General features: G+C 39.5%; 4 protein-coding genes across 8 annotated transcripts in view; 2 read left to right on the forward strand and 2 right to left on the reverse strand.

Moving 5' to 3' along the window:
- LOC137977583 (N-lysine methyltransferase setd6-like) overlaps positions 1-5,841 on the reverse strand; it is a 24,649-nt gene extending 18,808 nt beyond the window's left edge. Inside the window, exons 1-4 of one of the 3 annotated variants that reach the window (XM_068824848.1) lie at positions 5,711-5,841; positions 5,356-5,456; positions 2,398-2,576; positions 120-374 (exon numbers count right to left, since the gene is read on the reverse strand). In XM_068824848.1, coding sequence (XP_068680949.1) covers positions 120-374; positions 2,398-2,576; positions 5,356-5,430 — 509 coding nt within the window. In that variant the 5' untranslated portion in view covers positions 5,431-5,456; positions 5,711-5,841. Of the gene's footprint in view, positions 1-119; positions 403-2,397; positions 2,577-5,355; positions 5,628-5,710 lie in introns of those variants that run through there. The other 2 variants (XM_068824849.1, XM_068824850.1) reach the window with 2 other exon arrangements.
- Positions 5,053-6,826, forward strand: LOC137977585 (uncharacterized). Its single transcript, XM_068824853.1, has 2 exons — positions 5,053-5,218; positions 5,652-6,826. The coding sequence occupies exons 1-2, from the start codon at positions 5,168-5,170 to the stop codon at positions 6,372-6,374; spliced, it is 774 nt and encodes a 257-aa protein (XP_068680954.1). The 5' UTR covers positions 5,053-5,167; the 3' UTR covers positions 6,375-6,826.
- Positions 6,827-9,203: 2,377 nt separating this feature from the next.
- LOC137977584 (DNA ligase 1-like) lies at positions 9,204-14,157 on the reverse strand. 2 transcript variants are annotated; one of them, XM_068824851.1, is made up of 2 exons: positions 13,796-14,157; positions 9,204-10,855 (listed from the first exon to the last, which is right to left on the reverse strand). In XM_068824851.1, exon 2 carries the CDS (start codon positions 10,625-10,627, stop codon positions 9,755-9,757), a length of 873 nt encoding a protein of 290 aa, XP_068680952.1. In that variant the 5' UTR covers positions 10,628-10,855; positions 13,796-14,157; the 3' UTR covers positions 9,204-9,754. The 2 variants fall into 2 exon arrangements, with proteins under 2 accessions (XP_068680952.1, XP_068680953.1); XM_068824852.1 differs by lacking the exon at positions 13,796-14,157 and adding an exon at positions 12,141-12,467.
- Positions 14,158-18,274: 4,117 nt separating this feature from the next.
- The window catches only part of LOC137974771 (protein starmaker-like), a 4,327-nt gene continuing 101 nt past the window's right edge, over positions 18,275-22,500 (forward strand). The window contains exons 1-2 of one of the 2 annotated variants that reach the window (XM_068821745.1): positions 18,275-18,407; positions 20,352-22,500. The exon at positions 20,352-22,500 is cut by the window's right edge and continues 101 nt beyond it. In XM_068821745.1, coding sequence (XP_068677846.1) covers positions 18,290-18,407; positions 20,352-21,892 — 1,659 coding nt within the window. In that variant the 5' untranslated portion in view covers positions 18,275-18,289 and the 3' untranslated portion in view covers positions 21,893-22,500. Of the gene's footprint in view, positions 18,408-19,592; positions 19,751-20,351 lie in introns of those variants that run through there. The other variant, XM_068821746.1, reaches the window with a different exon arrangement.

Raw genomic sequence — 22,500 nt, forward strand, 5'->3', positions numbered from 1 at the left:
TGTATCGTATTATTACTTGGTTGTCAGAAATCTACCACAAGCCAGCAAAATATGAGATAACACTCCAGATCATGTTCAGAAGCCATGATGGCCAGAAAACACACAATAAAAGACTTTACCTGAAATAGTTTGGGTGTTTTTTTATAAACGGCAATGCAATACATTTGTACTCTTCTTCTATAAGTTGTATATCACGTTCCACATCCTTCAATATCTCAATTCCCTTAAGCTCTTTCCACAGTTCATCTTCTCCCCAGAAATAGGGCTGATCCAGAACAGTAACATCTGGCATGAGGTTTAGATATGGCTTCCAGTGAGATGTTGGATTGGTGTATTCATACATCAGTGCAAGCAGGAGAGGAGTCCATCCAGATCTGAATAAAGTGATTGTTTTAAAACTGACTGACAAACAGAGGAATAAGTAAAAAAATAGATTGAGTGTCATGTCCTTTGGAACAAAGAATTTTTTCTTTATATTGAAACCCTGCATTGTTTCATCGATTTATGGTGATGAAAGGATTCCCCAAGCATTATTTTGATACCTCATTAAGTCTTTTCCATTATCAGTCTTATCTCTTTACACTCAAAGTGAAGTGAAGTGAATTTATCAGTCAATCCCCTTGGGGCTTTTCAGGACTAATTTAAAATGCTTTGTGGGGGACTTTAGCCAGACTGCTTGTTATGCAGTTTACAAGTATATTAGGAAGTGAAAGATGCCCCCATCCAGATAGTTCAGACCACAACATCGGGGACTATGTCCCATACTCTTACCAAATAGCGAGTGGGTTCTTTAATGTCCCATACTATTCATTTACATATTAGAAACCACATAAGATCAGTGTTGTAATATTAAGCCTTATTATATGACTAGCTCAGTGAGCGGTCAAGATGAACAAATTGCATGCTGTGATTGGCTACCTGAGCGGGCAAGATGGAGCTTCTATACTTCCCGCTCAGAGCAGATAATTTTTTGGGTGTTTTCCCGTATAATACATCCTTTATTGACCAAGCTTGTTCAGTCAAGATGACTGGATATTGGCCTTGTTCTATTTTTGCGTGTTTACGGACCTTGACTTTGTTTCGGTCCATAAGTACCCAAAAAATGAACTTGGCCAATATCCAGCAATCTTGATCTCACACTTGGTCAATAACCCATATTTATTATATAAACACCAATGAAATACCACATATGTGAGCTTTCTTATGAAAACATGATATCTTTACATATGAATATAACATGTTATCTTAATTTACATGTGAAAAGATCACTGTGGCTATGGTTACATATAAAAATTGCCCCTTTCTATATTAAAGTGAAATGATCTAGTATTTCATTGCTGTTTACATAATAAAAAGAATATTACATGGCCGCTTGGAGATACAAAATTTCTCTTCTCATGTTCAAGAAAATTTCACTCCTTCGCTTTGCTCACTCCTGAAATACTTTTCAACACTCGATGCGAAATTTCGTATGTAATATCCTCTATTTATTATATAGATATTGATGAAATGCCAGGATTTCTCCTTTTACTAAAAAATCATATCTTCACCGCACGCAGTGAACATATCATTTTTATCTTTCACATGTGAGGATATAGGTGTTGTCATGGTAACCAACACGTTTAGCCAATAAAACGCGAGCTTTCTCTTCATTGTAAGATACTTTTGTGCTTTAATATAAGATTATTCTTCTCTACTACATTAACATTTTTGTTGCAAAATTTTACATTATCATGATTTGTTTTTAATAACTTTCATATCTTGTTTCATGTTACACAACATGCGTGTTTTAGCGGTTGGTGACCACTTTCTCATCATTTCGAAACTGAATAAAACAAGTTGTTTTAAATCTAGACATTTCATCAATATCTATAGACTTTATAATAAACAGAACATTACACGGCCGCTTGGGGATATGAATTTTATCTTCTCATGCTGAAAGTATCTCTCACTCGCAGCACTCAAAGATAAAATTCGTATCCCCGCGAGGCCATGTAATATCCTCTATTTCTTTAACCTAAGCAAAGCACATACCAGCTTTCTCTAAAGTTTGCATTCAAAGTTTAGGAGTTTCTTGTTTATCACCAGTAGTCAAGATCAAATGTAGGTCATTTTTGTAATCTCTAATTTTGTTTTCTTTAATTTCCCTTTTTTTGCATTTACTTTTTTCAAGGTTTCTTTGTTTGTAAACCATGCTCTTTCTTTTAGTTTTTACCACCAGTAATGTATGTAGCTGCCAGTTAGCTGAATAAATCGTGCTACCCTATGATACTTCATAGTGTTGAACTTGTCAACTCCAGGGGCACAGCTGTTAGAATCAATAGCAACCTTATCCTCATTTACCCGTAGTTTGAAGTTTGAGAATAACATGAAACAAAAATGAACACTTGACTATACCTTCTATTCAATGCAATCCTGCTCTTGTATGTTAAATTTTCAAGGATACCAGAGATAGATGAAGATTCTGGTTTTAGGAGAAGTGAGCGAGGAATTTCAAACAGACATTCTCCTTTCTTTATGTTGTCCACAGCTATCATACCATAGCGATGGCATGATCCTTGAAGGCTAACTTTAACCTTTATAGAAAATAATAACATATTTCTGTTACTCTGAAAATCACTCAGATAGAAGAGCACTGCAGTATGGCCAATGCCTTTCGGCTAGCCAGATGCCCCCGCAGCACAATCAGGGATTTCGTAGCGATCGCTGAGCTTAAGATCGTCGATGCCAGGGAGCACGAGCTAGTCACACGCGACCACTCTGGTTCAGTGCAACAGCTAGAACTGGTGTGTCGCAAACGTTTGCGACGTTATCAACCAACGATGGCTGCCATGCGGAGGGAAAGCCGGCTACTCCCGCTGAAGTTTGGTCCGCGCTTCTACGAGTAGGGATAACATCCTGCTCGGAAAAAAAAACGGCTCTTTTAGGAGCCACCAACTTTGCAAAAGTGAATGACCAACAGATCAAATACAGTAGATCCCCGCTAACTCGAACCCCTATAACTCGAAAACCCCGCTAACTCGAACAGGTTTTCGCTTCCCTTGACCAAAGTTTACCCCGATAACTCGAATTTCTGGTCCTTATAACTCGACAGGAAGGCCAATTGTAGACAAATAATTAAAGACTTCATTAAAAGGGTTTCGGAGGAAGAGCATTTCGGGGATTGGGAACTAGAAAAAAATTCCAAAATGGCGGATAAATGAATAGGCAACAATGTGGGCAAGTAACGCTAGCCAACACTAAAACAGTGGACAAAGACCATATTAGTAGTATAAGTGCTGCTCAAGGTATCGTTATGAACTGCCTTTAACTCTTTTTGCGTAGTTTAGAAGCAATAGACAAGTAAATGCCCCGCCGACAGGTTACCGACACGTTACCGACACGTTACCGACAGGTTGCCAACAGTCGGCCGACAGTCGGCCGACACTTTGGTCTCAAACATAACACAAACTGTCGGCCGACAGTTGCCCAACTGTCGGCCGACTGTCGGCCAACAGTTGGCCGACTGTCGGCCAACAGTTGGCCAACAGTCAGCCGACAGTTGGGCAACAGTCGGCCGACTGTCGGCCGACAGTTGACCGACAGTCGGCCGACAGGTTTTTTGGGGAGCTCTTCTTCACAATTACCCATCCGTGAAATGTGGATAAATAAAGTACTACTACTACTACTATGTGATTACATATACACAACATAAACAAAGTCAAAATGGCAGTCGAAACTATCTGGACTTTTTTTAGAGTATATGCTTCGATTATTTCAATTCACCCCCCTTAAAAAATATTCCTAGATCCGCTACTGAGCATGCAGGTCTCATTCCTGTCATTAATACAGTAAGGGGCCCAGTTCTCGGCCGGGTCCAGTTCTCGGCCACTTTTTGTTCAACGTTTATTTTTAGCGCCGCAAATGAATCTGAATAAAATGCCATTGCTTCCAAAGGTAGCTTTATTCCTTGTCTTTCGTCCTGCCGAATTTTGAGTTTACAGCTACTATATACTGTGAGCAAATCGAGGTGACACGAAGGTAGGTGAATTTGATTTCCACGAAAACGTGTTTGTTTACGGCTACTCGAATTACAGGTAGCAAGTCAGTTCGATCGAAGGTCGTTTCGATCGACGTTCGTTTCGATCGAAACCAAAAGTCAGTTCGATAGAAGACAAGAGTCAGTTCGATCGAAGAGTAAATGTTTATAAAAACTACAGTTTTGCACGCGTATAGATAATAATAAAAGTTCTATTGTTGTGTAATGATTGCGCGAAGTAATATGAGCGATGCGGAAAGGCGGTGTTCAATTGATTTCCTTTGTTGTCGGCGTTCCTTGAAGACCTGCTTCAAGAATGTGTTTTGAACAGCTCCGAAGTTAACTGTATCAGGAAATATTTTTAAACAGATTTGATAAATAGTAAGTTCAATACACTTAAGCAATAGTTACAGTCTTCGATCGAACTGACTTTTGTCGATCGAAACGACCTTCGATCGAAACAACTTTCGATCGAACTGACTTGCATTCGAATTACATGGTCTAATTCAAGTTTGTATTTTATCCGTATAGGAGGCCCAAATGAGGCAATTCTTGGCGTAATGAACGTAGAGTGATAAAGCTTTCTGTTAAATATAAACTTTTCCTGGCCTATTTTATTCTTTTACCTAAATTCACCCCTCAATATTTCCTTAGTACTTCTGCATATTTGCCTATTCTCGGCCACCCTGCTAGCCGTAGTGCTCATAGTTTTGTATGGAGTTTTCTTGTCAAATCATTTGTAAAAGTAAAGCTGTAATGGGGTGGCATGTTCCGACAGTAGCTATAAATTAAAATTATGAGTTGTGACTTACCGGACCCCGTTTTGAAATACCCAACTCTTTTTTAGCCTCGCTTGCCAGTGTATTTACGAGAAAAACTAGGTGTGCCAAAAACGTCCTTTTCTAACGTGAAACAAAGCTCGTTAAGGGTACTTTGTGGTCGAAATATCAAACACAAGCCTTATTAGTGACTTAACAACAAAAATTGGTGATAAAACGTTGTTTATTCCGAGGAATCGAGCGCACTCTTTTGTGGCCGAGAACTGGGCTCGCTGGCCGATAACTGGGCCCACGAACGAAGCCTCCATGTTATTACTCGGGAGAAAACAGCGTTGAGCAGTCGATAGCTTTACATGTGTGTGTAAACTCAATGCTGAAGCTAGTTGTCTTTGAAATTTCAAGTCCTTACGGCTATTCCAAGGTAAGAAATACAAGTTTACGTTTTTTGTGGCCTAGAACTGGGTCCCATACTGTATATAAAGCTAAGCTAAAAAACTCCTTGGAGACAGGACCAAGGAAAGATACAAAGAAAAATTATTTTCATCGTTTCATACTAACCTTGTCGCTTAAGCGTAAACCGTTAACATTGCACCAAGAAAGAAAGCTGTCCAAGGTTTCATCCATCCCGAGCATCCTTCGTGGATAGGTGGTTTCAGAGGCTACAGAAGGAGTGGGTCACGGTAAAAATTTAGCCTTTCTGGAGTAGGGTTGAAATGAAACGTTTTCATAGCAAACGCCATTAAAGTTGGATGTTATTCTTTAGTGTAGCGTTTTTTTCATTTCCTTTTATAGAGCCTTAAAAGGTTGTTTTTTTTTTTCAAATTAAACACCCTTTATATTTTTTTTACGTACAGCATTCAGGAAACAAATCGCATCCAAAGCCTACCCTACAATGGAGAAGAATTGACCTTACTCTTGATCCAACATGGCGGACGAAGCTGTTCGTTGATGATATGTCTCTTCTTGGTCTTGTTCCAGATTACGGCAGTGACTCCAGTAGTTCTTCTGAATCTGATCAAGATGACAATAATGTAGCCGATGAAAGAGGAGATGCTGGTAATTGTAAATATGTTGATAGTAAGCCAGAGGAACCCCAGAACAATCAAATACCACTTCCTTTGCCAACAATAGATCTCGCCGAAATTTCAACATTGAGCACAAAGGATTTAAACCCGCGAGCATGCCAAACGTCGTCCGTTTTCTTTAACCCATATCTTGCTGCAGAGAAACAGAGACTTTCCGTTCTTGAGAAACACGTACATCTTTCAGAGAGCAAAACAGAAGATCCTCGCAGCAAACAAGTGTGTTTCAAGTTTCAGAAAGGTCGCTGCAGATTAGGAGACAAGTGCAAGTTTTTCCATGGCTTAATAAATGTACCCCACGCTGAGCTTGGCATAGCCCCAAACCTTACAAATACAGCGACGAATTATGAGCCAGACAAAGATGAGGACAGCTGGGAACCGCAAAGGAGAAAAAAAAGAAAAACAGGCATCAGTGACTCTCTTGTCCCACCAAAGCGCGCGATGCAAGCTTACGAAAAACAAAGAGAAAGTGAAAAACCTTGGTCAAGAGCATGAAACTTTTCCTGGATGTATATCACTGGAAAAAATAACAGATTCCCATTTTTGGCTATTTTAGGGCATTTAAAGAATACCAACAAAAATTCCAAATTTGGAAGAGTGAGACAAGTCCCAGTCAGGGAACTTGGTTGGGAATTCCCTGGTTGGGACTTGTCTCACTTTGCCAAATTTGGGATTTTTATTGGTATTCTTTAAATACCCTAAAATATCCAAAAATGGGAATCTGTTATTTTTTCCTGTGTATAAAACAAACTTATTGGAGGAGCTTTATTAATTATAAGAATGTTTTTTTTTCCACAACTGATGAACGAATTGCTCTCCACTACCACTTGCGGTAGTGGTGCCAGAGAGAGGGACAATTTTTGCGGTTTATTTTTAGTTGTAGAAGGTTACTTTCCAAAAGCGTTGCGGGTTTATTAAACTAATGAAAAACTTTTCTAAGCACAGTATACTTGCAGAGTAACTTTATCTTTGTGAATGTTATATAAAACCATTACGTTGATGACAGTAATTATAGGAACGGTCAGTATAAAGTGCAGACTGCAGACTGGGTCTAAAATGCAGACTGACGCCTAGGCCTAGGCCTGGAAAAGAGGCCTATTTTGCACCATAGTCTGCATTTTAGACCCTGTCTGCAGTCTGCATTTTATACTGACTGGTTACAAGAAGAGCATGTGTAGTTGCGTCTATCGTCCAGTTTGTGTTCCACGACATCCGTTGGAACTAAATCTACCAAGCTATAGCTGATAGTTCCATACTGCATCCATCGCAGGCATCTGGTTTTCCTACACACAAAGCCATTTGGAAATCAAAAGCAGCTGACGACCATAGATGGTTTTCTCCTGACGTCACAGTGGCCATGTTGGCACACAGAACAATGGGGAAAAAGTATTTTGGGAATTTGACTCTATTAATGTATAATGCAAAACATGAGCCATAATTTGCTATTGTTTTGTACACCAGTATGGCTCTCTCATCAAGTAATTGAAAACCATCTATACAGAACAAAAGCAAAAAAGATTCAACACAGCAGTTTAAGGTTGGAAATCAGTTAAACAACACAAATGGAACGAAGTGCGCGGAAACTCATTGATGTGGTTAACAGTCCATTGCTATTGCATGGTATTGTTGTCTAAGTGTTAAAAATACTCAACCTCAAAATAGCGCAATCGGGGAGGAAAATGAAATTAATCATTGCTTTAAACGTTATTCTTAGAGATTGCATTTTTCAAAACTCTGTGGCTGAGGTTTCTGTAAAAGGTGGTTACTGGCCGTCTACAGCCGCCTGCACGGCCTCTTTTATCCATTTGTTTAGCTTTAGACCAGGCTCTTGTGTTTGGGTTCGAGCTGCGATCAACACCGCCAGGAGTTAATGAGTAGCAGCTTGCCTCTCCCATACATGCATGTCCTATCAGTCAACCTTTGCGTGCCTCTTTCTATTTTTAGAATGCCACAAGTTCCTCGGCTCTGTACGTACTGTTTAGAATTGCTAATCAGAAAGACCAAAATACCACAAACAATGTATGCAAATTGTGCAAATTGATGTAAATGTGAGTCTCCTGCTGAAGGGTTGGTTCTAAATATAGAAAGATACGCGGAAAGGTTGACTAAACTCAAAGGGCCAACTGGAAAACATGGACTGGACTCTGGACTGGACTCTGGACTGGACCCTGGACTGGACTTTATTAAACGAAGTTAATATTTAACCAATCATATAACGATTAACCGCTTCTATTTAATTATTAACCAGCGAGAATGAGAATGGATGTTTTTTTCAAAGGGAACATAAACGAAAAATCGAACGATGCTGCCCAGAAAATTTAAATCAAGTCAAGTTACCATTACGTGAATGTGACGACGATATATCTCATCCGTGCGCTGTCTAAAGAATGTTAGGAATGTAGTCCAATTCAATATATTCGATATGTTAAGCGCAATCTCTTTGCGCACTATTTCTACAATTGAACCAGCGAGGAAACTGCAAAGTAAGCACTTCAGTTGTTTACAGCGGTAAATTAACGTTACAAACCCCGCCACTTATACGCTTTGCTATGATTGCGTGAACGCTGTGAAAGTTTGAAGTCATCAGGTGACAATGTAATGTCGTCACGCGATCCTATCTCGTGCGTGTGCTATTTTAGGAATGTAGCGGACCACCCCTATAGTGAACATTTTTATCACCTTCCAGTTCTTATCGCACAAATGTTCATTTCACACGAAACCACGCTGATGTAATTGTACCGATAACACTAAAAAGGTTGATGACAGTTCGTTTTTTTCGGCATATGTACTGTACCGATAACACTAAAAAGGTTGATGACAGTTCGTTTTTTTCGGCGTATGTTAGCTTGTACTCCAGTACCGATGGTAATTTGTGAAAGACGTAACTGCAAAAATATTCGAAAAAGAAAAGAAAGTGACGAAGGAACTATACATTCTTGTGCAGTTAATTTGTGCATTGTATGGAATGGGAATAAAGTAGCGTACGAAAAAGGACGATTGTCTAATAAAGGCTAAAGGATTGCCTAACAAAGGCTACTTATTCCGAAACGAAAAGATATTCCTGATAAGATATTTCAAAGCAAGATAATTTTAAGGCGTTGTGGCTCCCTCCCTGCTGCATAGTTTTAGTTCATGAAAGCGATCGCGCTTAACTTATCGAATATATTGAATTGGACTACATTCCTTATATTCTTTAGACAGCGCACGCATGAGATATATCGTCGCCACAGTATTCACGTAATAGTAGCTTGACTTGATTGAAAGTTACTGGGCAGCATTGTTCGATTTTTCGTTTACGTTCCCTTTGAAAAAAAACATCCATTCTCATTCTCATTCTCGCTGGTTAATAATTAAAGAGAAGCGGTTAATCGGTATATTATTGGTTAAATATTAGCTTCGTTTAATAAGGTCCAGTCCAGGGTCCAGTCGAGAGTCCAGTCCAAAGTCCAGTCCAGAGTGCAGTCCCTGTTTTCCAGTTGGCCAACTCAAAGATATAGTGCATAGGGAGGCTCCTATACTCATGGGTTCCTGGCACCGCCTAGTCCACCATCGCCAGCCGCTTATGGAAAAAGTTATTGAAACCTCTGTTCTGTGGTAGGTTTTATTACCCATGCTGTTTGCAAAAAGTTGGGCACAAAGTTCCCAGAGTTGTGCCGTGATCTACGAAGGAAGTAACGGCTGTGATGGCCCCGCCAGCAACTTAAAGCTTGATAAACCGATGTAAAATATTAAATAATTTCCATGAAACGAATCTTGATTGCCAGGCCTTGTGTACCACTTTGCCTCAGAAAAGGAAGGCTACGTGAAACTCTCAGTTGATTTCCCCTCCTACAGCTGAGTTTATCAAACTGATTTTAGCTTTTGGATTAAAATATTTAAAAGTTTTCCCAGAAACGAAAGTCCGAGAATTCTGCAAATGCAGCTGGAGGACTTTCAACGTAATCAATTTTCTCATCAACCAATAACGTATCGGAACAGGATTCTTGCATCGTGTTTAGTGTCGAAATCTGTAAGAGGTCTTCTATCGGTTTTCCGACTTTTTCTGGTGGTAGTTTTGGAATTTCCAATCCTTTTCGCCAAATTGGTTTTCTACGTATATCCACTATAACGATCTCTTCTTCAAACTCGTCGTATTCTTCATCAGTATCATCTTCATCTTCATCTTCATCTACGGACGCAATTACTTCCGTTTTGTTGAGTTTGTTTTTTTCCTTCTGGACTTTCTCCTCTTTTTCGTTTGCTTTGGATACTTTCCTTTTTGGTGCATAATCGCTCGGATATTTCAACAATTCGGCAATGTGGAGAATGTCCACATCATTAAGCTTTTTCTTAGAGGATTCTATCTCTTGCTTTTGCTGTGGTTTTTCAAATTGAGGCTTTTCCTTCATGACAATCACGAACTGCTGTTTAACTCGGGCACCGGCAGATTTCGTGAAATGTTCGATAAACCTTCGGTTCTTGTTCCCTCTACCGATTATCTTCGACGACACTGAGAGCTCGTATACCGTGCTACAATGGTCGTTCCAACTTGAGATAGAAAACGACTCTGAAGACATCTTTGAAACTGCATACAATTTGACATTACGCAAATTGACATCATTTCTCAGGAATACAGATGGGTGTTTGGCTGCCATTTCAACCAGGCTTTGGTTTTGTTTAGACCCCTTTTCAAAATTTGTTAAACTTGTTTCTGACGTTACCACTGTTTTCTTCGTAACTCCCAATCCACCTCGGTAGCTATACTCCATAACTCCAGAATTGCCGCAATACAAATGACTTAACTAAAGTTATTCGTGCTGTTTTGTGTTTATTTGGTCTCACTCGAATGCGTTTTCTCCAAACCTCTAAAACGCTTTTTGTCAAATTTATGTAGGCTAGATCAGTGAGTTTGCGTTCTATCCACTTGTAAACGATTTCCTTTTGTTTCTGGTCGAATTTCTTCACGTTTGCAGCCAGTACAGAACACCTTTACAGGCCTGAAGAAAATAATAAAACAGACCTTCAATCGATAATTAAATCATTACGATTAAATATGTTAACGAACAGTTAATTGGTTCTTCCCTTGGTGATGCGAATGACTCACCGTTGATGCCTTCAACTTTGGTAAGGTTTTTGAGTAAACTCCGAGGTTTAATTTTTGGCCAAATCTTTGCATGCGTGAAGATTCAAGGCACAATAAATCTACCCGAGGAGAGTGTTCAAATTTCTAATCTTATCTAATACTTTGTTATATTACGTGCTTCGTCATCTATTGCATTGGTTTGAACACTATGATGGCAATTAAGGACGTTCGCGCCAAAATCTTCCTACGGTGAGATTTTCTTCATTTCTCGCCTAGAGTTAGGTCATAAAGTACTTACTCCAAAAATGAAAAAAAAAATTGGGGTCACCGACTTTGTTTCGGAGAAAATGGCAGTGGAAAAATGCCTTAATTTCGAGAAATCGGTCATAATAACGAGATGTAGGCTCATCTGCTCATCCATCGAAAATCATAAAAATAAACTGTTGGAGTGAAAGTTTCCGTGCATAGGTTTTTAGGAGTGAGATTTTTCGATAATTTTATGCCGCTAGGGATGTGGTAAACAGTAGAGTTCATCCTCGACGAGCGTTTTCGTAAGCTCTATCCGTTGCAACCACTACTGGAATTCGATGGCACGAGGAAAGAAAATGTTAAAAAAAGATAACTTCTTACGGTGAGAATTTTTTCATTTCATCATATTTTGTAGACAGTAAGTAAAGTAAGTGATTCATGATTAAAAAAATAGGGGTCACCGATGATCTGAACGAGTAAAATCGACGTGATTTTGCAAAGCTCTTGGAAAAGTTCGTTTGTCACGCTTTTGCGTGACCTGTCGGGCAAGGACTGGAACCCAAGAGAGGATCGATCGTTGAAGAGATGAAAGGTTTTTACCGAAAAAGAAAACCTTTCTCGAGCATAGCAACGAAGTTTTAAGCAGAGGTCATCTTCATTTGGTTGGTGTTTTGTATAATATCTCTCCATTGCCGTCATGCTCATCCTCTGGAGTGTGTTTTTTGTGAAATTCAATCGCTGATTGTTTCCACGCAGCCAGGTCCGCACTATCCAAGCGGACGAGGACGAAAATACTGCTCAATTTTCACGAAAGTAAAGGAAAAGAACTTTAAAAACATGCATTCACTTTGAACTTAAGTTCGTAGGGTAATAAAAACATTAAAAAGAAACAGCCCCATTAAATTTAGAGATTTCCAAACTTTCAGCCACTAGTCTACTCGATCAGCTACCTTTTCCAGAGCTTTTCCATCCTCCCGCTCACTTCTCTTTGAAGTTTCATGACGATTCGGAAATAAATGTGCCATTCTTTTGCCGGCCTGGAATTTTTTCCTCGGCGTTTTTGTCGCCATGGTATTTTAACTGATGCTTGAAAAATTTGTATGAAAGTCAAGTAGACTAGTGCACGACTGATAAAACCTCGCGAATATCAGTCGTGCAGTAGTCTACTTGACTTTCATAAATATTTTAAATCAATTTTGACTGATCACGATCTTCTCTGATCCAACGCTGTGCAAGACTTATCGTCCACGGTTTTTGCAAAGGTTTTAAAACCTGAACTTCACTAATGCTCGAAGTAATGCGTGACATATTACAGTCGCGTTACCTGCGCAGTAACGTTGCGCACAAACAATTAGCGCGAACGTCCTTAAACTGCATTCAAGCAATACAAGCAATAAAAGCAACAATAACGATCAAGGGAGCGAAAATAGAGGTCGCCCGCAGAGAATATTCCGCACAGGTTCGCACAGAATGAACTGATCAAATCAGTTGACTTGCCGACATGGTCGCAGTGCTATAATTAAGATTTCGCGCCATTTTGCATAATGCAAAGCTGTTCCGTGAGAAAAGACACAGGGTGCCTTTTCCTTCGTTTATCCATTTCCCGTCCAGTGGTGTTTGGTCTTCTTTCACTTTACGGCAAAGAAGAAAAGGATAATTGAAGTGTTAATGAATGACAACTGTGGTTTCCATAATTACCTCACATATGGAGGTATTTAAATTGTTAATCGATTTTAGCTCATCATACAAAGCCGATCGAGGCGACAGTTTGAATGGAGTTACATCACACGCACTGTCACACATGATGTCAGGAGCAAAAATCGTCAATCACTCTAATACTTCTAATATCATGTTGTGTTTAGCAAATTCAAAAGGACAGAGGGAACCAATATCAATTAGGAATAAGGGTGGACTGTCTGACAATCAGTCACGATAACGAAACAAAGGAAAAAAACAAATCACCTAAAAATAAATATAAAAAAACAAATCAATTATTATTTGTCAAAAGTCAAAAAAATGAGAAGTTACTGGAACAAGATTTGTATCAATGTGGTCTGATGGGTTTTAGGAATCAGACGAATCAGACAAGAAATCCAAACGGTTCCTGCATTGAACCGCTTCAGGGTCTTACTAACAGCTGGAGTTATCTGATTTGGTGTTCCTTCGTCAATTTTATGTTTTTGGTCGCGCTTAACTCGTCTTTCGCCAATATAATTTCTTTGCCGTGTTCATTCGTGCCATTTTTGGGCTAGAATATGGCTCCCCTTGCTGCTTTCTTGTCCTCTTTCTCTACATTTGTCATGGACGAGAAGAACATTGATGCAAAAGCATTTTTAGTGACAGGTTCCCGGTCTTCAAAAAAACTAAGAAGGAGTGTTTCCTTCTTCATGAACAATTTGGAGAGCAAATAACACATTTGTTCGTTCAAACAGAAAACGTGACTGTGTTTAAGTGCCAAGTCTCAAAAAAAAATGGAAGACATTGAGTTCGAACCGGCTTCGAAACTGGAATTTGCCTTGCTTGTTCTTAAAGTTATCGTCAAGCTACACTGAATCCTACATTCATACAAGAAAATACATAAACAAATAGTCGTGTAGTTTCTTACCTTTGTAGGGAGTATAGGTTTCAAACTCCTTCAGCCATTTTGCGGGAGTTCGTCTACGAGTAATTTGCAACCCAACGGACGTATTTCATTGCCTTACTAAAAAGCAGAAATCACGTCTAAAGCAATAAGTTTCAGAACAGTTTTTAGGAACAAATCACAAGACATAAACCACTCTTAAGGACAAAGGCAATTGTTATTCAAAGTGAAGGGATGTCATCACAAGAACGAGATAGCTGTTACTGTTTGCCCAAAGTCGAATTGCCGACCAATTCTTTTAATCTTTCACCAAAGATCCTTTGGAGTTATCTTTGGGTAAGCTCGTTTCTCTGTTAAAATTTGCTTGAAATTGCTTATAATATCATGGAAATATCCCGTGACTGAGTGCTTGAAAGAACGTGTTTTCAGTTTTAATTAGTACCTGTGATGGGTTCACAGGGGTCAATGTATTCTTTAGGAATCAGGGCGGTTAAGTTATCAGTGTGATGCAAATACATTGTCGTATTTATGAATTCTGCTCAAAATACTTTAAAAGTAAAGAAGAACGTGTAGAGAGTCACTTGATGACGAATCTTAAATGAAGTTAACAAATTAACGCAAATCAAATCAAATGTTAGTTTTTGAAAACCAAATGATAATCAAATTGCAGTGCTCTATTCTGCAAAAGTGGACTGGCATCCCATCCAGGGGGAAGTAGAAATACTCCTAGTCGCTTCATGCTACAGAAACCGGAGATAAGCGCCGGCCTGATGGGCCTTCTAGGCTCGTAGCAGACTTTATTCTGCAAAACGAGGCACTTTCGACAAAGTTTAATCTTCCATGGTACAAGCGCTCCATCTGATTAAGAGCCTCTCCCCTCCCTCCCTGGGCTCCCTCCCTGAACAAAAAAATGTGCAACTTTTCTTTCTCGCTAAAAACAGAGAAACAATTATCAAGTGGAACTTACACGCTTAACGCAATGGCATTCATAAAAACCATCTTGAAGTCATCACGATTTTAATCAGTATAATCACGTATCTTCTATTAATCATCCCTACTCCACCTTTCCTGAATCCTCTTAATTTGAAAAAAGAGGGGCGCTAATTATGGAATCAAACATATCATCTCTCGAGAAAGAGTACTCGATTGCCAAGTTATGGTATAAGTGACACAGTTATTTGGCTTTACGGAGAAGGAATTTCTTCAATCACAATTTATAACGAGGTTGCGATTGCCATAACAATGTGGTTTCAGTTTTGGTACATCAATCGTTATTCAGTTGGACGGTTTTACTTTTTCCTCAATTTCCACCCCTTTTTGTTTACAAATAACCCGGGAGAGTTCGCTTGTACTGAGGGTTTTTCCGTCATAAACTGTTGAAAAGTTTGATACATCTAAATCAAGTTAAAAAGGTTGCCTCTAACTCTTTACCGTCGCTTGCAACTACCTGTCCACACGCTTGAGAAAAACATGTTCTGCCAGCCATTGCAGTCAAAATTCAAAGTTTTGACAATCAAACTTCAAAGGTTACCCGCCCACTTTGGAACGTTTTGGCACCACTCCGCAAACACTTCACCGGAAGCAAAGTCAGCAACACTTACGGGCATTTTGTCTTTTGGAGGTTTTGAACACCTTGCTTGAAATTACTACCTAGTTTATTTATTGTAAACGCCATGTCTTGTCAAACGGTAAATAAATCAAGGAAAGGTTACGTTTATACAAACGTTGGCCGTGTAGCACTTATATTTTAAACAGAGTTAACTGAATAGAGTGTAATGTGAAGTGCTAGATTTCAATCCCATATGAACCATGTGAGCGTTAGCCCTACGGATGGAAAATGGGCCCACACAAGGACAGAGAAAAACTCTGACCAGGGTAGGAATTGAACCCACGACCTTCGGGTTAGATCTCCGCCGCTCTACCGACTGAGCTACAAGGTCAGACGGGAGCAGGCCGTGGGAAGTGAAGATGTTAAAGTCACGGCAATGAACATGTACAAGTACAAGGAAAGGTTACGTTTATACAAACGTTGGCCGTGTAGCAGTTATATTTTAAACAGATTCCATCTGTAGGGCTAACGCTCACATGGTTCATATGGGATTGAAATCTAGCACTTCACATTACACTCTGTTCAGTTAACTCTGGTAAATAAATCACCTACGATCATTTGCGTAACTGGCGCCAAAACGTTCCTAAGCGGGCGGGTAAACTTTGAAGTTGAGTGTCAAAACGTTGAATTTTGATTGGTCGGCAGAACATGTTTTTGTCACGCGTATGGACAGGTAGTTGCAAGTGATGGTAAATGTTGACTAGAATCTTCTAACTTTTCTTGTGCAAGTTTCGAGAGAGAGAGAGAGAGAGAGAGAGAGAGAGAGAGAGAGAGAGAGAGAGAGAGAGAGAGAGAGAGAGAGAGAGAGAGAGAGAGAGAGAGAGAGAGAGCAGAGAGAGAGAGAGAGAGCAAGTCCAAGAATTTTTCACGCAGCATCATGACGGTCTCAATCATTTCGCGAAATATCAACAGTAAGTTACAAAAAGTAATAAACTTTTAAAACAAAAATGGTACAACGTCATGTTAATTTGAGAAAAAACAACGTATAATTCGTGGAGCTTGATGTGGACATTTTTAAAAAGAGCATCAAAACGGTTCATTTTACAACTCTGCTGGACAATACTTGTTAAGACTGTCTTTTATGCAACAACTAACAAGTGTCTGTTTTATACTACATTTCTTAATACATACACGTGTACCTATATCTTATATTTTTGTTATTTATTAGTTAGTTAATTGTAGTTAAACTAGTTGTTCCCAATTAGTGCATGTACACTGTACGCTAGCAATTTTGACACAATAATAAAGTTCTTACTTACTCACTTACTGAAAAATAAGGAAAAATGAAACTTTGTGTGTCGTTGTATATCATCAAACAGACATGTTTCCAGATTACAACGCACAAAATTTCATGAAGTGGCTTCGCCCTACTAAAGTATTGACTAGAATTTTCTACCTTATTTTGGGATATTTTTTCAAAAAAGGACGCATTTTTCACAACAAATACATTCATATTCATTACCACCGGCCCTTTATCAAACCAAACATGTCTATAAATCGTTTTGTCCCCAAAAAGGCCGCTTCTCAGGTCGGATTTCCATTGGGTGAGTACATTACCTTTCATCAATATCTTAGGATAGAAATAATGAAAAAGGCACAGTTGTTTGAAATTTGAAAAGATTATATATAAACTTGCTCTCTGGCAGAGTTAAAATCTCTTTTGTGCAACGATGTAGAACTCAAAAAGCACGGGCGACAATCAAAGTTTAACTCGACAATTCAGTGTGTCCTGTACAGGTAATGTCACGAAATTGTGCTGTGATTGGTTATATGTCGTTATCTGGATCTCAGTGTTGTCGATCCTAGTTTCATTTTCTTGAAATCATCCAAGTTTTATTTTCGGGAAGTTGTGTAAGTGTACTCAACCATAACATAACCTCCAGTCCATATATCAATTGAAAATCTTGCAAGCCTAACCTTTGGTGCTTTTCAGTGCGACTGATTTTCAGTTGTCAGGATTTGCTCTTGTTGGCATAACCATTATCATATAGTAGATTCCGAATGCATAGCTGTAAAGAATGAACTCTAAAATAATCTCAAAGTCGCGGCATTCCACAAAGCTAATAAAAAGTCAAGAAGGCGAAACGGGCAACCGTGGATTCAGAACATCTTCCGAAATAATTGAGAGCAGAGGAAAAAAAAACCTTCATATCAAATAGCGTTTTAAGCTGAGGGTTCTAACTAACACTGAGCTCATCAAAAGACTTCGAAGTGTGAGATATACCTGACAAAAAAGGAATATGTAGTTTTATTTACGGAGTTGATAATGTAAATTGACCACCGTACAGAGATTCTAAAAGCTGACCTTTCGCTCTGACGAAGGGCTAACGCTCGAAACGTCAGCTTTTAGAATATCTGTACGGTGGTCAATTTACATTATCAACTCCGTTGATAAAACCAAAACTTTTGTATGCCACGTCCCCACCGACGCAGCACCACATTCATAGTTTTATTTAGGCTTCGAAAAGAATAACATACTGAAGCGTCCAGAGTCTTGCTATTTTGCGTCCTAAAAGTCAAAGAAACTAAGCCTTTGGACTACACGTGTGATGATTGAGATCTCTTACGCGTGCTGTACTCAATAAAAGGGTGTTGAGTTATGGACAGCGTGAATGGGAAAAAGAGCAGTGTAAACAATAAATTTACATTAGAATACTCTACAGACGTTCAAGAATAGACACGGTCAGTTTAATTATCTTTCCGAACCTCGCAAAAGTTATGCAAGTCTGCCGGGATTGTGATCACGATCCACAAACGCAAGAGAACTACCCTGCTTTTAATAATACGGTTTTTATATGTTACTTCAAATAAGAATCTATAAATGCAGTCACGAAGCGTTGGCTATTTAAACGGTCTCGTCGCGTCTCGTTGCTTCACTGCTTTCAAGTGATAATCACTTTAAGATATTCATGTTAATAGTTGCAAACCGCGCCTTTTTATCAACACACCAAGTCACGCTTCCACTGACACTCAGTCGCCTTTATTATCAAGCAACCAAAGTTGACGCAAACGCAATCGAGATGAAAGGTATGTCGTGTTCTAAAAGACATCTCCTCGTGAACTGTGCAATTGAGCAAAGGGTAGCCACTTGACTTGACTGCCACACAGTTGGCGCAAAAGCCGCGTGCATGTAGCGTGTCTTCTCTTTCTCAATCATGCCGTGAAATTAATCCGCAGTTAAATAAGTATTTGTTTAAATCACGCAGTTTGAAGTAATTTCACTCTTCTTGGGATTTCAGAGGGGTACATAAATGATAAATGATTTTATAAAATATTTAATCCCACGAAAACCTTTGGTAAAATCACTCCACAAGCGTGAAACTCATCGCGTGCTCGCCACCTTGCAAAGGATAGTTTCACGCAATAAAAGTCGGCTTTAATGATAATGAATCAAAGCCAATCACTTTTGTGGACTTTTATGGACTTTTATGATTTATCTTGGACCATTCTGACTGATAGTAACGAAATATTCGTTTGCAATCAATTGTTGTTTGAATGAGTTTAATGCAAATTTCTTTAATCGCTGCCGAAGTGTTGCCAATTTATTCCTCGTGATGTAACCTCAGAGACAATTTCAAAAAAGCAAAAACTCCACAACAAGCATCATTGGAGCGAAAAGATTATCGTCGGTAAAGAGCCTCTATCGCTCTCTTGGCCGCATAAATTTCAAAATGTGAACTGACAAGGGTTGAAAAGAGTGTGATATCATTTAAGCCTACAGGTGGAGCATAACAAACCCATAAAACTCGGCAATTGATGAGAAAAGTCAATGACGTTTTCTAAGAAAACCAGAGAGAATTAAGAAAAAGGAATTTATTTTTGTCAATTTCCCCTTTACCCGTTCTGTTGGCCGTTATTTGGGAAACTGGGAATTGCATGTTACGGCCGTTCCGTTTCCGAATTTGCATTGTCCCGTTTTGCATTGTCTTCCGGCGTTCCAAGATCATGTATCTGGCCGGCTTCCTCTTCAAGTGCGAACTGGAGGCCTTCTTAACAGCGAGAACATTGGATGTTAAAATGTTCGAGTTAAAATGGAGTTGGGAGACAAAGTTTTTCAAACAGATTTTTAAAAACCGAAAGATTAAAAACCCTGTCAAAAGTAGTAATTACCAAATTTGAAGTCATCTATTTACAGAGAGGTCAAGAGGTGCCTTGATTGCTTCAATAGCACTCTTAATCCTTGATACGACGTAGGATTTGAGAAGGAAGCGAATATAAGCTGTAATTTAAACCCTTGAAAGCAGACGTTTGATGTCTCCATCGTTAAACATATTCTCTCGCTACACAGCAGAAAGAGTAAGAAAAACCAGCATATAAAGAAAAACCGGACCTTGGAAAGGAAACTGTGATGTTATCTACTTGCAAAAACGGTAAACCTTCCTTGAAGTAGCAGAGAATTCGTAATTTCATCATCCGTTACCATACGTTTATGGCCGTCGCATCTTAATCACGAATGTGAAAACTTCGCAAAAGTAAAAGTAAAGCAACCATACTAACGTCGATATCTCGTAACAGTAATTCAACTGACAAATCTGAGGTCGACGGTGCGCTCATTTAACTACCCCCTCGCCGTCAGTGCTCCGTTTTACGGGTATTTAAAGCTACACAGAACGGCAAGACGTCGAAACAAGGATGCGAGATCCGGGAGTCGAACTCAGGACCTCTTGCACTAAGGTCGCGCACTAACCGACTGTGCCATCCTCACAGATCTGTCCGGAAAATCAATCAATTCCTGTACGTTTACAGCCGTTGAAACTTGAAGTCGACTTTGGAAATGATGATCTCCACTCGAACGTTTAAATAATTATTCAGTATACGTTTATTGTGGTCGCATTGAATGTGTTCTCTGATTCTCTTAACACATTGGAAATTTCAGGCTTAAATTACTTTACAGATTTGTATATAATGTCAAGTATGATTTGACTTTTATGTCCTAAACATTTATTTTGCTTTGTTATTTTTATCTACAAGCCTTCTTTAGATGTTGCTGTCCCTGCTGTCTTCGCGGGGAACCAGAGGAGAAGACGCGTGTGAAGGTGTCTTACGGCAGCTCTGGCTCACCAAAACAAGAACCAGAAGAAACAAGGGCTTTGCTCAAACCTGAGGAGAAACATGACGATGCGATAAATGAAAACGGGGATACAGTAAAAGAGAAGGAAGAGCAGCCTTCGCATCAGAATCAAAACGATAACGAAGTGGGAAAGGAGCATAACAAAGAAAATGCCGACAAAGATGACGCTGAGATTACGAATGGAGGCGTTAACAAAGACACCAATGCAGACGGCGAGAAGGGTGAACGAGTGGCGATGAAAACTGTGACAACAGCTGCAACAAAAACGACCAAGGCGGGCGATGAATCATCGAAAAATCTAACGAGAGACATGTTAGAGAAGACACAAAACAAATCAAACAGCAATGAAGACGAGGAAACTGAAATCGTGGAGTTCGTGGACAAGAATGGACGACGCGTAAGACGAAAAATTGTGAAAAAAGTTGTAACAACAACTATTTCAACAAAGAAAGGTTCAAACAAAGATAGTTCCAAACCAGAAACCGTGACTGGTGGTGATAACGATGGTGACAAGTACAGCTCGGTATACAAGAGCACTGTCGTGACTAAAACGACAGGAGGAGGCGAGAAAGGAAGTGTAGTCGAACGCTTTACGACGTCCTCAGACGACAAAGACCCGATTATGGTTGTTAAGAGAGACCGTCAAATTAACATGCCCGATTGGATGGAAGAAGGCAAATCGCCAGGAACAAAGTCTCAAGATAACGATGGTGACAAGTACAGTTCGGTATACAAGAGCACTGTCGTGACTAAAACGACAGGAGGAGGCGAGAACGGAAGTGTAGTCGAACGCTTTACGACGTCCTCAGACGACAAAGACCCGATTATGGTTGTTAAGAGAGACCGTCAAATTAACATGCCCGATTGGATGGAAGAAGGCAAATCGCCAGGAACAAAGTCTCAAGATGTCAGTAATTCAAATATCAGAATTTTTTTGAAATATCCCGGAAATGACGCCAAAGACAAAAGAAAACAAGACGAAATAGCGAACGAGAGCAAGATCCTACCTGAAGTCGCGAAACAAGACAAACCCGATATTTTCCTCCTTGATCTTGAGAATGTGGTGAAGGAAATAGAGAAGGAGAAATCAGAAGTGAAAAAGATGGACCAGGAAGTGAAACCGGTAGCACCAGAACCTACTTCCGGTAGCGATGACGAAGACGAAAGTGAAGACGAAGATGAAGAAGGAGAATACGACGAATTCGAAGAGGAATTAGTAATCATAGAAGTCAATAGAAAATATCGTTATCCCAAGGGACTGGAGGTACCGAAGTCAGAGCCTGAAAAAGTCGGAATACCCATTGAAGACCTCCTAAATGTTCCCACAATGCAATTGGAGCAAGAATCGGCTCCAGATGAAAAGTTGGTGATCGAAGAAAAAATCGTGCCCGTTGAATTTGATATTGAATACACTCCCACGACAAGACTGGACTTTGATTAACAGTACACCTACAACTCTGCAGTCTCATCAAGTAGGTTTCATGGTCGCTATAGATATTATGCTTTTATTTTGAATGACGATAAAGGAATCCGGATTTCAGTACCAAGAGAGTCCCAAAGCGCATTCCCAGTTCACCTTCTTGGGAGCGAAACGTTGTCAATTACGTGGGCTGATTATAATTTTCTATAAATTAATTTCACATTAATCTTTCATGAGGGACCTGTTAACACAGGAACTTGATCAGAAGCCCTTAGAATCACAATAGAGACTAGCACTACCGTAGTTCAAGTTATGTACGCCAGATTTTTTACTGATAGAATGGAATCGATACTACGCAAAGATAAGGGTGACAACTTGTATTTTGGCAGCGAATCTGGAGCAGCTCTTGTGAGACTGGATGGAACTTCAAGGTTGCGTGTTGGTCAGATAAGAAGTATATGTGTTTGGTGAACACTGGAAGGATGCATGCAGTGTTCGCATCATTAAGCTATTGGTAATTTTGCTGGTTTATTAGCATCCGACGGGCTTTCGTGCATTGTTCCACAAGGGATCGTCATCATTTTACACAAAATCTCAGGTTGAAATGGCAATTGCACGTGGATTGAAAA

Source organism: Montipora foliosa, chromosome 11 (assembly GCF_036669935.1).
Source record: "Montipora foliosa isolate CH-2021 chromosome 11, ASM3666993v2, whole genome shotgun sequence".
Lineage (NCBI taxonomy): Eukaryota > Metazoa > Cnidaria > Anthozoa > Scleractinia > Acroporidae > Montipora > Montipora foliosa.